Source organism: Lichenostomus cassidix, chromosome 1Aa (genome assembly GCF_008360975.1).
Source record: "Lichenostomus cassidix isolate B80296 chromosome 1Aa, HeHo_3.0, whole genome shotgun sequence".
NCBI lineage: Eukaryota > Metazoa > Chordata > Aves > Passeriformes > Meliphagidae > Lichenostomus > Lichenostomus cassidix.
In genome coordinates, this window is record NC_139480.1 from 206,083 (window position 1) to 221,116 (window position 15,034).

The 15,034-nt window shown below is 54.1% G+C and overlaps 1 protein-coding gene across 3 annotated transcripts; it reads right to left on the minus strand.

Annotated features, from left to right (window-relative positions):
- Positions 1-279: 279 nt before the first annotated feature.
- CALU (calumenin) lies at positions 280-13,965 on the minus strand. 3 transcript variants are annotated; one of them, XM_085080379.1, is made up of 8 exons: positions 13,887-13,943; positions 12,871-12,964; positions 10,256-10,486; positions 5,993-6,186; positions 2,437-2,603; positions 2,275-2,335; positions 1,783-1,982; positions 280-1,678 (listed from the first exon to the last, which is right to left on the minus strand). In XM_085080379.1, the coding sequence occupies exons 3-8, from the start codon at positions 10,474-10,476 to the stop codon at positions 1,574-1,576; spliced, it is 948 nt and encodes a 315-aa protein (XP_084936505.1). In that variant the 5' UTR covers positions 10,477-10,486; positions 12,871-12,964; positions 13,887-13,943; the 3' UTR covers positions 280-1,573. The 3 variants fall into 3 exon arrangements, with proteins under 3 accessions (XP_084936505.1, XP_084936495.1, XP_084936514.1); XM_085080369.1 differs by lacking the exon at positions 12,871-12,964 and having other exon boundaries at positions 13,887-13,965; XM_085080388.1 differs by lacking the exons at positions 12,871-12,964; positions 13,887-13,943 and adding an exon at positions 12,814-12,833.
- Positions 13,966-15,034: the final 1,069 nt, after the last annotated feature.

Below are 15,034 nucleotides of genomic sequence, written 5' to 3' on the forward strand. Positions count from 1 at the left end.
TGGGGCTGAGCTCTCCATCCACGGGGCTGGGCTGGGCCCCCCATCTGTGGGGCGGGGGTGGGACTGAGTCCCCCCATCCGTGGGGCTGGATTCCCTCTGTGGGGCTGAGCCCCCAAGCCCCAGAGGCAGGGTTCCCACAGGCCTCACGTCCCCCCAAAGCCCCCAGCCCCCACCCAGCTCCCCCCACTCCCCTCCTCAGGGCCTCCCCACCTGAACCCTTCTGGCTCTGCCTGGGGGGCTCCCCCAGATCCCGGTTTCGGGGGAAACAGGCAATTGGGGTCCGTCCCCCTCGGCCCATCGGGGGGTGAACAGGTTTATTGAGTTCCAACCAATCTGGATCCCTTCAATCAGCCCGAGGAGAAAATTGAGGAATAAACCCGGAGGAGCCAAAAAATCCGTGTCTGGAGCTGTCACAGGGCCCCAAATCCTCATGGACTGCGGGGGGGTGTTAGGAGAGGGGCTGTTGCAGGGGTGGGTGGCTGCACCAGAGATGATGCCAGGGAGGGGCTTTCCCAGTGTTCCAAAAATCACTTCCGTTGTCCCAAACCATCCCTGGTGTCCCAAACCAACCCCAACATTCCCAGATCATCCCCAGCATTCCCAGATTCCCAAGCCCCACATGGAGGCAGGTTCCCAACCCACTTACCCCTGGATTTAGGCACGGGAAGAAAAGGAAGGGGAGTAGAAAGAGGAGAAGGAGGAGATGGGAGGATCTGGTCAGCCCTTGGAAACCTTTGGGAAAGGATTTAAGGGAAAACCTGGGAATGTGGAGATGGCTGGGCCTGATTCCATGCAGCTCTGGCAGCTGCAGGGGAACAAACAACACAGAAGAGGGAAAACCTTGGGAATTGTCCCAGAGTGGGGTGGGATGAGGCCCCCCCACAGAGGTTTGGGGGATTCAAGGCACTTGGAGCAGGCTGGGGGAGGGAGGGATGTCCTGCCCAGATCTCAGGGGGCAGCGACAGGGAGAGGGGTCCGACCTCCCTGGGGTCACCTCCGGGTCACCCCCGGGTCCTGCTGCTGCTCTGATGGTTTTCGGGGTTTTCTTGGGATTTCAATTTTCATTTCAATGGTCACTTTTTATTCCAATTTCACATCAATGTTTCCATTTAATTCAGTTTCACTTCTCTGATTCCAATTCCATTTAAATTTCAGTTTTCATTTCAATGTTTAATTCCAATTCCATTTTCAATTCAAATTTCAATCCAATTCAAATTCCAATTCCAATTTTAATTTCTATTTCAACTATAATTCCAATTTTTATTCCAACTGCAATACCAATCCAAATCCCTCTGTGAATTTCCCAATTCCCCCCCAAGGCCCCGCAGCCCCGGGCAGCCCTGTCGCTGCCCCCACGCCAGGGGAGCTGTTTCCACACGTGGTAAAACCAAAACATACAAAAATAACCCAAAAGTCGTTAAAATCCGGGGAAAACCCACAACAAGACGAGCCCCAAGTGCCGGGGGGGTGTGGCTTTCCCAAGCCCCATCCCTGGGAGCCGGGATGGGGTTTCTCCGCGGCAGGAACGGCCTCGGCGAGGGACGGAGCCCATAAATAGGTGTCGGCGTCGAGCCTAGAACTCGTCATGCCGCACCAGCGCCTCCCCGAAGTCCGTGGCCTGGCTGCCCACGAAGAGGTCCGACTTGTCCACAATCTCCTCCCGTGTCAGCTTCCCGTCCTGCAGGGAATGCCACATCCTGCTATTTCCCCATTCCGCTATTTCCCCACTCCTCCCATCCCGCTCCTGAAGCCCCCCCAGCCCCCCCAGAGCCGCTGGCTCACCTTGTCCTGGTCGGACTCGTAGACGAGGTGCCGGGCCTCGGCCTCGGCATGGTCGTAGTCTGAGGGCAGGATCCAATCCTTGGTCTCCTCCTTGTCCATCTTCCCATCTCGATTCTTGTCCCGGAATTCCACAAACTGTTCCCGCTCCGTCTTCACCCACTCGGGCTCATCGGCGTCACCATCCTGGCTGTACATGTCACCTGGGGGGAGAGTGGGATTGGGATCAGCCCCACAGCCCCATCCCCATCCCAAGGATTGACCTAAAGCCTTGAGTTCCCAAAATCCATCCCCAAAATCCCAAAGCACCACCTGAGTTATGATTTCACCCAAAAATCCTCGATGGAGGACTGGGGGGCAGGTGACAGTTGAGAGAGAGAAGAACATTCTGTGAGGGGGAGGGATGGGAAGGACATGGCAGCAGTTGCTCCCACTGGATGGGGACACTGAGGGGATATGGCGAGGATATGGAGCGCCACAGCTCCAGTGTCTCACCGATGTACTCCTCCAGGTCAATGAAGCCATCACCGTTCTTGTCAATGTCCTCCATGGTTTCCTGCAAGAAGATGCCGGTGTGAGTAGGGCCCAGAGCAATTCCTGCCCCTCAGTGACCACCTACCACCAGAGCTTCCCGGAATGCCTCCGTGCTGGCCCCACCTGCACAACGATGTCCTTCATATAGTCGTATTCTTCGGGGTGCAGGAAGGCTGTGAACTCCTCCTTGGTGGCTGCCAGGTCCCCATCCTTGTCGGCCATCTTGAAGCGCCGCTCGTCCCGCACCATCATCTGTTTGTAGTTGAAGCCATCATCGGGGTCTGGATCGTCTGGGAAGCAGTACAGGGAACACCCAGGTCAGCTCGGGCAGGGGAAGGACCATGGTAACCACCAACACAGCACAACCTCAACCCAACTCAACTCAACTTTCTCCATTCAGCCTCAACTCAAACTCAACCTCTTCTACTCAACCTCAATTTCCTCAGCTTCCTCACAACTTCAACCTCAAGACAATCTCAATCTCCTCAACCCAACCCCAACCTCCTCAACCTTCACCCCAACCCAACCTCAAACTCCTCCACTCAACCTCCTCAACATAACCTTCTCATCCTCAACTTCCTCAATGCAACCTCAGCATCCTCCACCCAACCTCAAATTCCTCAGCTCAACTTCCTCCATTTCAGCACAACCTTCCAATGCTTTGCCAACAAAAGCTCAATTGCAGCCACCACCTCTCCCCTGTGTCCGCTTCCAGGAGGAGGAGGAGCTGTGGCAGCCCTGGATCATGACATTCCCAGGGAGAGGCCCCAAAAGACAGGGCCTGGGGGGTTTGGCCGGCACAGCCATAGGCTCAACCTGAGCTATTTTGGGAGGGGAATGTGTAAGGGGATCTCACTCGCTGCCGGGGCGATGGCAGGGCCAGGAGGCATCAGCTGGGTGGGATTGCAGGGCACGCGTGGCCACTTGGCATAGCCCTGCCGGCATCAGGAGAGGAGTTCCAGGACACAGGGCCAGCAGTGTCCAGCAGCCTATGGAAAACATGGACCCTGGAGGACACTGCCACATTCTGGTTAAGTTAAACCAGAGCCACGCCTGATCCAAAAAGAGGGTCCAAAAGTGTCTGTGTCCCTGCTCTGTTACCTGGGACAGGAGGCAGGCATTAGGGAGCCCTGGATTAAAGGGCTCTGGATTACGGAGCTCTGGAGCAGCCCTGAGCCATCAAATATACAAAGATTTTAAGGCAGCTCTAAGGCAGAACAAACCCCAGATTCCCCACTCTATTCCCAAGGTTTTGCCTTGAGAAGCAGCAAAGCCCCAAATAAGGAAACCTTCGGGACCAGTGCCATTAACAGATGCTTAATCACTGTTGGGCTAATTAATGGGTTTGATGGGGGAGTGATGGGTTGGCAGGGGAAGGGGGGGGCAGGTGGGTTAAAAAGGGCTAAACCCTCCAAAAGCCACCAAAGTGCCTGTCTTGGTCCCTGGTCTGGGAGAGGTTTTGGGGAGCAGATCAAGGGGAAGGAGACAGAGACGGGGAATTGTTCATAGCATAGCAGCAAAGCCACAAGCTCAACCCAGAGTCTTGTCTCCTGGGACAAGCATTCCTGGTTTTGGATCCCACCATGGGATTGAGGAATTAACAAAAATAGGAATGATGATGATGATGATGATGATGATGATGATGATGATGATGAAGAAGATAACTATAATATTCTGATTTTGAAGGGAGTTTCAAAGGAATTTCCACTCTCAGATGAAGCTCTTGGCCATTTATCATTTGATATTCCTTCTTCCCAGGATTCCCCCCAGCAGAACCCCACACTGCTCCAAGACACTTCTGGCAGCCACACGGTGACTCATCCTGGCATGTAACTAATTAATTAATTAATAAAACCACTCCCAGCACCTCATTTTTCTGACAAAACTTCGCATTCTGGACCCTCCAAAGCAGCCGAGGGCAATGCCTGGCCCCATGCATCCCTTGGCCACAGCTCAACACTCAGGAGGCACTTCAGAGGCATTCCAGCCCCACTCTGGTCAAGGAGGGGAGTGAGAAGAGAGGGGAACATTTCAGCAGCGAGGAGCTGTGGAAAAGTAATTCCTGCCGAGAGGAGCCAGAGCCAGTGCGTGAGGCAGGATCCTCCCGGCACTCCGTAAGAATACAAGTATGTGGGAGCAGCACTAGTCGAGGCTCCATCGGGGCCTGCCAAGGGCACTCGGCCTCCAGCGCCGCTCCAGGTTTGGAATCAGCCATGCCGGGGGCTGGGCACTCCCCACTCTGCTCTGACTGCGGGAAGGAACTTCTCCTTAAGCTCGTTAAGGGGGTTCCATTAATTCAGGGTTTTCTCAGTAAGGTTTTTCCTCGTTACAGCTTTTCCTCATGAATGTTTATATTTTTCCCTATCCAACACCTGCAGGTCCTAAATCCCACCCCAGACTCCTCAAACAGTGCTCAAACCCTTCCCAGGCCTTTCAGGTTGGATTTACACAGGCAGATTAGCCCAGACAACAGAAATCCATGGAAAAGGGAGGTTTGGGAAGTGCTAGCCCAGCCCGGAGGTGTCACAGGGATTTCCCTGGCCACCAGCACAGCAAATCTAGATCCTCCCCAGTCCCAAGGGAGATGGATGAGCCTTCCATGCAGCAGCTCCCCCTCTGAACATCCCACAGAGCAGTTTGACTATTTTTGGAAATATTTAGGAAATTAGACTGGATTTGACACTTCAGAGCTGCAGCTCCTCCACCTGGGGCAGTCTACAGTGCCAGAGGCCAGAGCTGGCACAGGACTTGAGTGTTTAAGGTTTTAACTCCAAAGAGCTGCTGCTTCCCACACTCCCAGGGATGTCTGAAGCCATGCCACACTGCTGGCCCAGCACATGTCCCAAAATCTCCAAATTCTGGGGTCTAACACTGCTCCCAGGACAATGGAAAGTGATTAAAATCTCTGCTAATGGTTTTTGTGGGTTTAGGGATGCAATAGACACAGCAAGGTGTTTCCACAGCTGCAGGTCAGTCGGTTCCACCTGCAGGTCCCAAATGTCCCCACAAGCCAGGAATTCCAAAGGGCTGGAAACCCCCATTCCCATGTGCCATTAATCCCAAAATCACCTGGATTCAGCCCAGAGCTGCATTTGCCACCAGGGACATCGATAATGCCCAGATGCGGCTCCAGAGGGGAAAAGCAGGTGCAGGAGGGGTAAACGTCCCCTTTGGGGGATTTCTATGTATTTTGGGTCCTTTTCCTTGGATTTCTCTTTGTTAATGCCATCAGGACGTCAATTTGGAGTTCTGGAGGTTTTAAAGTGTGAGATCCTGGGGACATCTGCTCCAGCTGGCCCCTTTTATACCAGGGCCATGCCCTACATCATATTCCTGTACTTATCCCAGGGGACAAATCCATCTTGGTCAGCCAAACACCTGCCACTGCTGCTCCACACTCCCAACCATGGACCTCCTCTGGGCCTCCTTAATCCAGGCCCCAAACTCCCCCTCCACCACAACCCCATCTAGATCCATGTTTATCCCACCAACCATCATGCTACAACCCCATCCCGATCTGCCTCCATCCCACCACCACCCTACAAACCCATCCTGATCCATGACCATCCACAGACCATCCTGATCCACCTCCACCCCACTGACCCTCACATCACAAAGCAGAGCAGGACATCTCAACTGCTGGCTCCAGGAAAGGCTCATCCCAAGAGCCAGGACCTACCCAGGATATATCCATAGGTGGCATTTTTATACTCCTCCCAGGAAACAAGCCCGTCCTCATTGAGGTCATGGCCCTTCCACTGGCGCTCCACATCCTCGTAAATCCAGCGCTTTTGGGCAAACTTGATCCAGGCCTTGAGCTCCTCCACTGTCACGAACCCGTCTCCATCCTCATCTATTTTCCCTACAATCTTCCTGTGGGAAACGCAGAGAAATCCAGAAAAATTTAAGAAAAATGAGGAGTTAGCAGGGAGGGAATGGGAAGGGGCAGAGGGGGCAAGTCAAGGTTGTTACAGAATTTGGGAATTCAACCATTTGGAGAGCTTATCTTTAAAACCGTCGTATTGTTCAGCTCCCAAAATTTCGGTTCAGACTCAAAAATCGCTGGCTTAGCCACTTTTGGACCACTCAGGTTTTGCTTTCTTCAGAATCATGGATTTTAGGGGAAAAACTTCCTTTTTAGCCCCAGGAAAAGACCCACCCATGTGTCCATCAACCAAGACAGTGCCAGGTGATGATCACGGACCCATATTTATATTAAAAATGGCAATATTGGCTCTGCCTCTCCTGATGATGCCAGGAGAAAGTTGAGGTGGTTGCAGAATTTGCGAATTCAACCATTTGTAGACTTTATCTTTAAACCCAACATTTGGGTTAGCTGCTGAAAAATGAGGTCAGCTGCCCAAACTCTGTCTCAGATGCAGAAAACACTGGCTCAGACATGGAAATCACTGGCTTGGCCACTCTTGAGCCAATCAGGTTTTGGTTTCTTCAGGAATTATGAATTTCAGGGGAAAACCTGCCCTGTTAAATCTTAGGAAAGCTCAGTCCGTGTATCCTCCCGCCTCAACGGCGCCAGGCGAGGAGCACGGACGCAGATTTCTGCTAAAACCGGGAAGTTTGGCTCTGCAGGAGGAATTGGAGCCGCCCAAGCCCAGCGGAGCAGAGGAGCCCTGGAGCAGCCGGTGCAGGGCCGGTCCCACCCGCTGCCCGGGGGAGCAACCGGAGCCGCGCAGCCCCAGTGCCGGAGCAGCCGCGTGCCTCTGTTATTTTTAGCAGCAGCTGTAGGAAAAGCCGGCAGGAATGCAGGATCCAGGGGCAGATGGAGCCGGGGGGTGGGGGCTGTTTGATCTGCACCGCTCCACAGAGTTCCTTCCCAGGAGCAGATACAGCTCTGTGCTGGGAAAGTTTTGGGCTCCTCAGATGAAGATCAGGTATACAGTCCCAAACTCCTTTGTCTGCTGAAGCAGGATCCTGGCTTTCCTTTAACTTGGAGGTTTAATGGAAAACTGTTCAGAAATCCTGAGCTCCAGCTAAAGTAGTTGAGGAATTTTAGAAGCCAGGTGGAAAACACGGAATTTTTAAATTTTAAATCACCACCAGGACTATTAATTCCAAAAATATTGACACAAATGGAAACACGGACACCGGAGCCACCCATGTTCACACCCAGGTTTCCATGTTTCCAAATTGCCATAGTCAAGGAAAATCAGGAATTCCTCCATGGCACAAATTATGTTCCTGGCAATAGGAAGCTGGAGAGAGACTGGAAGAAAATGGGAAAAATGTGGAATTTAGTTCTGACAGTGAGGTGCCACAGTGGGGGCAGTGGGCAGGGTTTGTAGACCTGAGTGATTTTATAGAGAAATATGTAAAATAAATACGTAAATATGAAAAATAGCTCATCAATAGTGCCCAAAGTTATGCAGAAATATGTAAAATATTATAGAAATATCTCAGAATTTTATATATCAATATGCAAAGTGTCCCCTCCAATATTCCTGATCAAACACAGAAATCTGCAAAATGTCACATAAATATTCAGACCTTTCCATATAAATATATAGAAAGTCGATCAGTATTATAAAATTCTGCATAGAATTATGTAAAGTATCATGTCAATATTAAACATTTCTCCCTGTAAATATATAACCCTCAAATACATCTGTCAAATCCTTCGTATTTCAAGGAAACAATTCCATGTTTCCCTCTCCCAAAAATGTAACACCACCGGCAAAGGGATTTATTAGGGAAAACCCCTGGAATGGAGGACCAGAGCCAGCAGGGATCGATGGCCAAAGCAGTTTTTCCAGGGCAGTTTCTAGGGGGTTAATTAGGGAACAGCTTCCCAGGAAAGTCAAACCCTCTCCAGCCAGAGCCAGGCACTCAGGAAGCTCCCAAACCTCCTCCCCACCCTGGTCCCGCGCCCAGGGCTGGCACCAGCTGCTCCCGGCTGCTTTCCCAAGGCAGGAGCCACCAAATCCTTCATTTTCCCAAACCCCCATTCTGCCCCCCTGCTAGGGAGGGCAGCAGATGTTCGGGAAGGGCTGGCAGCTGCTTGCCGTTCCCACTCCCTGATCCAAGGGGATCCACGTGCCCCGTGCTGCTGCCAGGGAACGGCACTGCCGCCGGGACAAAACAAGGTACGGCCAGGGCATTGTTCCCAAACCCCATATGGCCCAAAAAGCAGGGAGGTGAGCGGAGCTGCATGGAAAGCACTTGGAAAGGCAGAGGCGGAGCTCTCGCAGATAAATGGGCCCTTCCTGAAGCACAGCCCCCATTAAAGCACAGAATTAATACAATCAGACCTTGATAACAAGTTTATCAAAGCAATTCCAGCTCAGGACAGCAAAAATTGGCCTCTGCGGATAAAACTGAGGCTGGTTTGTGCGGAGAGCGTTAAACCTCCGATGGAAACTCAGCACGGGCGGGCGCTGCCGGCGTTCCGGCAGATAACTCAGCAGAACAATGGGATTGAGCCGTGACGGAGCCCTTGGATTGGGAATACAGAGGGGGAGGGCAGCCGGGGGAGGCCTGCCCACTGCAGCCGGAGCTGAGCTTCCCTTGCAATCTGACACTGCTCCAGAAGGATCGAGGGATTCACTCTGATTTTGCCAGGAGGCAAAAAGCCTCCTGGATCCTATATTTTGGAGCTTATGGAGCGACCAGGGCCTGGCTCCAAGAGATTGTGGGGTTTTCCATTTAAATACTCCCTGGAGGAAGGAAATTCCCTCTGGCCCACAAAGTGTTGGAGGAGAGGCCAGCACCTCCCTCCCACTGGGAGCGTGGACAACCCATAGGGATTGATGGAACCTGGCACCCCCTGCCCTGCACATCCTGCTGTACCTGTGGGACTCAGCTCACTCTGGAAATTTCTTCAGCACCCACATGTGGTTGAGCTTTTCTTTCCTATCAGGGAGTTTCCCCCCAAAACCAGCCCAAAATTCACCACAGGCTACGGTAGGTGCTGCTCCAGCAGCAGCAAGGTCAGGATGCTTGGCTGAAAAAATCGAGTCTGACTAAAAAAGGGGAGATTTAGGTGGTATATTGGGAAGGAATTCCTGGCTGGGAGGGTGGGGACGGTGCCCAGAGCAGCTGTGGCTGCCCCTGGATCCCTGGCAGTGTCCAAGGTCAGGCTGGACACTGGGGCTTGGAGCAGCCTGGGACAGCGGAAGGTGTCCCTGCCATGGCAGAGGTGGAACTAGATGGGCTCTGAGGTCCCTTCCCACCCAAGTCATTCCATGAAAACCCAGCCAAAAGCACGCAGTTCCAAGGTGACTGGAGCCTAGCATCCTGAGAAGTGTCCTGAGCTCCCCAGGGAGCCTCTGCCTGCTCCCCCCCAGCCCTTGCTGGAGGCTGCAGTTTCCAGGTTTGAGCCACGCGGAGCCTCAGAACAACTGCAGCAGCAGCTGCTGCGGGGGCACCTGGCCCCGCTCTACTCCTGGGAGTGATCCCAGGGCCAGGCCAGTGGGGCTGGGAATGCTCAGCTGGGGCCTGGGGGAGGCACAGCCAGATACCAGGGGAAGTACAGCCATCCCAGATCTGAGGGGAGGCACAGTGCATCCCGGGTTTGCAGCAGAGGCCCAGCCCTGTGCTGGAGGGGGAATCTCCATGCAGGCTCTGTTTTCCCAACTCCCAACCAGCTCCTTCCAACTGAGAAATACTAGTGATCCCAGGGGCTCCAGTGGTACCTGGAGAACATGGAGTGAGCATGGCACAGTGCAGACCCCACTGCCTGCTCTGGAGTTTTGGGGAACACCTGGCACTGGGAATGGCTCCAAGTGACTTTTTGGGGAATGCCTGGCACCAGGAAGTGCATGAATGCAGGAATAATAGCTCCTGCTCGGGGTGAATCCCTAGGCTGGGAGTGGGGTCTCCGACAGGGGGTACAGTCCATGCTGCCATCCCCACTGGTAGTGGTCACCACATTCCCACTCTCTGTGCCCCAGGCTCTCTCTGGGAAGGGCTGGGATGCTGTCCTTACCCTAGACGCTCCTTGCTCTCCTCTGGTGTGAGCTGGTCGAAGCTCTTGGCCTCATCAGCGCCCAGGAAGGCATCGTGGTCGTAGTCAAAGCTCTGTGCGTCGTCGTGTTCGCGGGTGCTGAGGGGAGCCTCCCGCACCACCCGCTCCTTGCGTTCCGTCGGCTTCGCGGAGCCACACAGCGCCCACACGCTCAGGCACAGCAGGAGCCGCGGGAACAGCATCGTGCTGGGCCTGTGGGGACAGTGGGGACAGCGACATGCGGGATGCGCCAGAGCCACCGGGACAGGCACCAAGCGGCGCCAGAGTCAGAACGGGGAGGGACAGCATTAGGGCAGGTTGTCATGGAAACATGGGGATTAGGGCAGGTTGGTTGGGAAAAATGGGGGATTAGGGCAAGTTGCTGGAAAGAATGGGGTTTAGGGCCAGTTATCTACAAAAAACTGGGGATTAGGGCAAATTATCTGGGAAAAATGGGGATTAAGGAATGTTATCGAGGAAAAAACAGATTAATAATACTACAGATCATGGGAATAAAAATTATTAATTAATCCAGATGATATGGATTAAATGATAAATACAGATCGTCTGGGCAAAGATGATGAACTAATGCAGGTTGTCTGGGAAAATGGGGAGCTACTGCACATTATCTGGGAAAATAGAGAATAAGTGCAATTCTGTGGGCACAAATGACTAATAAATGCACATTACCTGGGAAAATGATAATTCCTGCATATTCTCAGGGCAAATTAATTAATTGATCCCAATTATCAGGGTACTGTAATGAACTGATATGGGTTATCTGGGCAAAAGTGATTCACTGACATGGATTATCAGGGCACAGGGATTAATTAACAGAGATTATCAAGGCACAGGGATTAATGGATCTGGATTATCAACACACGGGGATCAATTAACACAGATTATCAGGGCACAGGGACCTTCAAGCCCCCAGTGCACATGGGCAACGTCCTGTTTCCCCCAGAGCTGCTCCCGACCCCATCCCAGAGCCCCTCTGAGTGGCAACTGGGGCTGGGAAGGGATGCAGGGGTGGGGAAAAGGATCCTGGCGGAAAGGAAGGGGATCCAGATGGGAGGAATGTGAAGGACGTGCAGCACACGCCGTCTCTGCTCTCTCTCCTCCCAACATTCCCTCCCCAAGCCCTCGTGCTGCCTCCTCCTGACACCTCTGGACGTTTCTCCAGACCTGATGCAGGTAAAACCCTCCTGCACTAACCCAATACCCCCAGACTGAGACCCACCTGATCAAACCACCCAAATGTGCATGGGATCAATGGTGGCTCTAGCAGGACTCCAGAGGCTGATCCCTTTAAATCCCAACAGAAATTCAGGTGCTCCCTATCCTTGTCACTGAGATCCCAACTTAGATCCCATCATAGATCCAGGTGCTCCTCATCCTGATCTCTTTAAATTTCAGTCCAGGTATTCCTCATCCTGATGTATTTAGCCTTATTTAAGACATTTCTGTTCTTTAACTCTTTAACTTTAAATTTAATCCAGATATTCACCATCCAGAGCTCTTCAATGCAAATTTAATTCAAGATATTCCCCTTCTTTATTGGTTTAATCTAAATTTAAACCCAAGATATCCCCCATGCTTACCCCTTTAAATTTACATCCAGGAATTCCCCATCCAGAGCTCTTAAACATAAATGCAAACCCAGGTATTCCCATCCTTAGCTCTTTAAATCTCTGGTTTAAAATCCAGGTATTCCCCTTTAACCTGAACTCAGACCAAGGAATTCTGCCCTGGGAGTGACCCAGGAACGAATGGGACTGGTCCCATATCAAACCAAGACAGTAGTGGCAGGACATGGGGGAAAGGACATGGAAAAGCCCTTTCTTGTCCTTTTTTTGCAATGAGGATTTATTGGACCATTCAGAAAATCCACAAACTTCAATTCCTTGGAAGTGAGGGAGAGGGGGGCATAGTGAGGGGATTTAGGTTATAAAGAGTAAAAGTCACTTTTTTTAGTGTTTCTGGGGAGGAAAAACATTCCAGGAGGGAAAAGCCAAGGTGTAAGTGGAGCTCTGGATATCCCTATCCTGAGGACCTTACTCCTGCTCACTCTGGGCACACCCCAGCGCCCAGGATCAGCCCAGCCTGGAGCACAGAGTGACCTGGAATGGGTCAAATACCCCGATTTTATCTCCCAGTGTCCACACAGAGCCCGGGAGGCACTTGGAAGTGATTAAAGAGGGACAGTCCAACCTCCAACCGGATCTGGGCACAGCGCCGGGTGCTGCTGTGGGAAAGGTGCTCCGAGAGACTAAAATCCACGAACCAACTGTTATCTGTAAACAATTATCCATAAAAAACTGGCAGCACCATCAGCTTCTGCTGACCAATGGGATGGACCCCCAGATTTTCTGTGGAGATCCCAATCTGAGGACAAAGCAGATTTTGAGCCCTTCTCCTCACAGGAAGGGCCATTGGCAGCAAATCCCTTTGCTCCTAAATAAAGGGGTCTCCTGGGTGAACTGAGGGGAAGTCGGGAAGAGTGGTGGGAAGATGTGGGGGTCAGAACGGGGGTCAAGAACCTCAGCTGGGGAGGAACTCAGGATTCCAGTGGGGTAGGCAAGATACTGATGGAGGACCTTGAGATTCCAAGAATATTGATGGAGAAGCTCAGGATTTCAGGTGGGTTTGATGGGCTGTTGACAGAGGAACTTGGGATTCCGGCTGGGTTTGCTGTAATATTGATGGAGGAATACAGAATTCTGATTGGGTTTGCTAGGATTGACAGAGCAACTCAGAATTCTGCACTGGGTTTTGAACTGTGGTGACATTCAGAGGAAACTGATGGGAAGAAGCCCCTCTGGGTGCACTTTTCCCATCTGGGAGGCCAATAGGATCCCATAAAACCCCCAGAGGCAACACAATTTGTTCAGGTTTGGGAATCAGCCTCTGTTTTGGATTTTTACGGGATTGATCCCATTGGAGCAGCCAGAGAACAATTAACTGGGACGCCATGGTGCCACCCCAGGGCCACGGCGAGGGTGAGGGGTGCGGGTCCGGGGAATTCCGACCCTGAGAAGGATTTATGGATGCGGGGGAGTCGCTGGGAGCCGAAACCAATGCCGGGGCAGAAACGGGCTGGTCCTGCCCCAAACCAACCCCAAGGTATGGGGGTGACTGATGGCTGATTTGGGGTGACACCTCCTCGCCCCAGAGTCCCCTCGTAGGGCGGCACCGCGGGTCCCACAGCCCCTGATCTGCGTATCCCGGGGGTCCTACAGCCCGTTATATCCCGGCAGATACCCCGGGGAAGCCGATGAACCCCTGCGGGCGACTCCCGCCCGGGTTGCAAGATGCGGACGGAGCTCCATCCCCGGCAGCGGCGGTCCCCGCCGGCCCAGCCCACCCACCCTGGGCCCAGTACACGGGCAGCCCCAAGACTCAGCACCGCACGAGCCGCGCGGCGGGACTGGACGCGGCGGCGCCGCCGCTCCCGCGCGTTCCCATGGATACCGGGCCCGGCGCTGCCACCGTCGCGTTACCGCCACACCGCAGCAGCCCCGCAGAGCCAACCCGCCGCTCCCCCGGGCCCCAAGCCCCGGCCCCGACCCCGGTGCTGGTGCCCATCCCGATCCGATCCCGTCCCGTCCCTCACCGTCCCCGCCGCCGCCGCCACCGCTCCGCGCACCGGAAGTCGGCGCCGCGCCACGCCGCACGGCCCCCCGCGCGCCCTACCCGCCATCCAATCACAGGTAGGCCCCGCCTCCTTCTCCGAGGCGCTCCGCCTCTCGATTGGTCTTCTTCGCCGTCACTCCGCCCCTCTGCCCGCCTCCGTCTCGCGTCCTGCCCACCGCACGCTCCCCTCAGGCCCCGCCCCCTCCGTTCCCGCCCCCCAGCCGGGGATAAGGGCGCTGATTGGCTGGAAAGCGCCACGTCCTCAGGCGCGCGCCGGCCGCCGACCACGCCCACGAGGGCGCCCCGCGCCGCACTGCGCACGCGCCTGGGAGGTGGGCAGGGTCACGTGTGTGGGAAAGGCGGGAAAGTCGAGGCGGCGGCGGGCGGGAAGAGTTTTCTGTCCCTTCCCTGTCCCTTCCCTGTCCCTTCCCTGGTCCTTCCCTGGTCCTTCCCAGCCTTTCCCAGCCGGCTGCTAGGGTCCAGCTGAGGGGCAGGGCTGCCATGGAACCCCAGAATCAGTTACACAGTCACACACTCCCCTGAGCTGACCCACAGGATCATGGATCCAGCTCCTGGCTCTGCACAGACACCCCAACAGTCCCGCCCTGTGCACCCCTGGCAGCATCGTCCAAACACTCCTGGAGCTCTGGCAGCCTCGGAGCCATGCCTGCTACCTGGGAAGCTGTTCCAGTGCCTGGCACCCTCTGTGGAAGAACATTTCCCTGACACCCAACCCAAGCCTCCCCTGGCACAGCTCCAGACATTCCCTGCATCCTGAGGTGTTTATCCGACTGGGCTGGGCAGTTTGTCTAGAAGGATCGGGCAGAGACAGAATTGAAATGTCTCAAACTTGAAGAAAAACATTGAGGGGATGGAGAGAATGGAGGTGGGGAAGGGTCTGGGGCTCCAGGAGCGGCCAGGGGAGCTGGGGAAGGAGCTCAGCGTGGAGGAGCTCCCGGGGGACCTTGTGGCTCTGCACAGCTGCTGACAGGAGGGGACAGCTGGAGGGTCAGGCTGAGCTCCAGGGAACAGGGACAGCAGGAGAGGTAACAGCCTCAGGCTGGGCCAGGGGAGGCTCAGGTTGGAAATCAGGAGGAATTTCTCCATGGAAAGTGAGGTCAGGCCTTG

Coding starts and splice junctions, on each gene's coding strand:
- CALU (XM_085080369.1), bottom strand. CDS start 10,476: ATGCTGTTCCCGCGGCTCCTGCTGTGCCTGAGCGTGTGGGCGCTGTGT. Junction 6,187..10,255: donor GAGAGCAAGGAGCGTCTAGG/GTAAGGACAGCA, acceptor CGTTTCCCACAG/GAAGATTGTAGGGAAAATAG. Junction 2,336..2,436: donor TGAAGGACATCGTTGTGCAG/GTGGGGCCAGCA, acceptor ATCTTCTTGCAG/GAAACCATGGAGGACATTGA.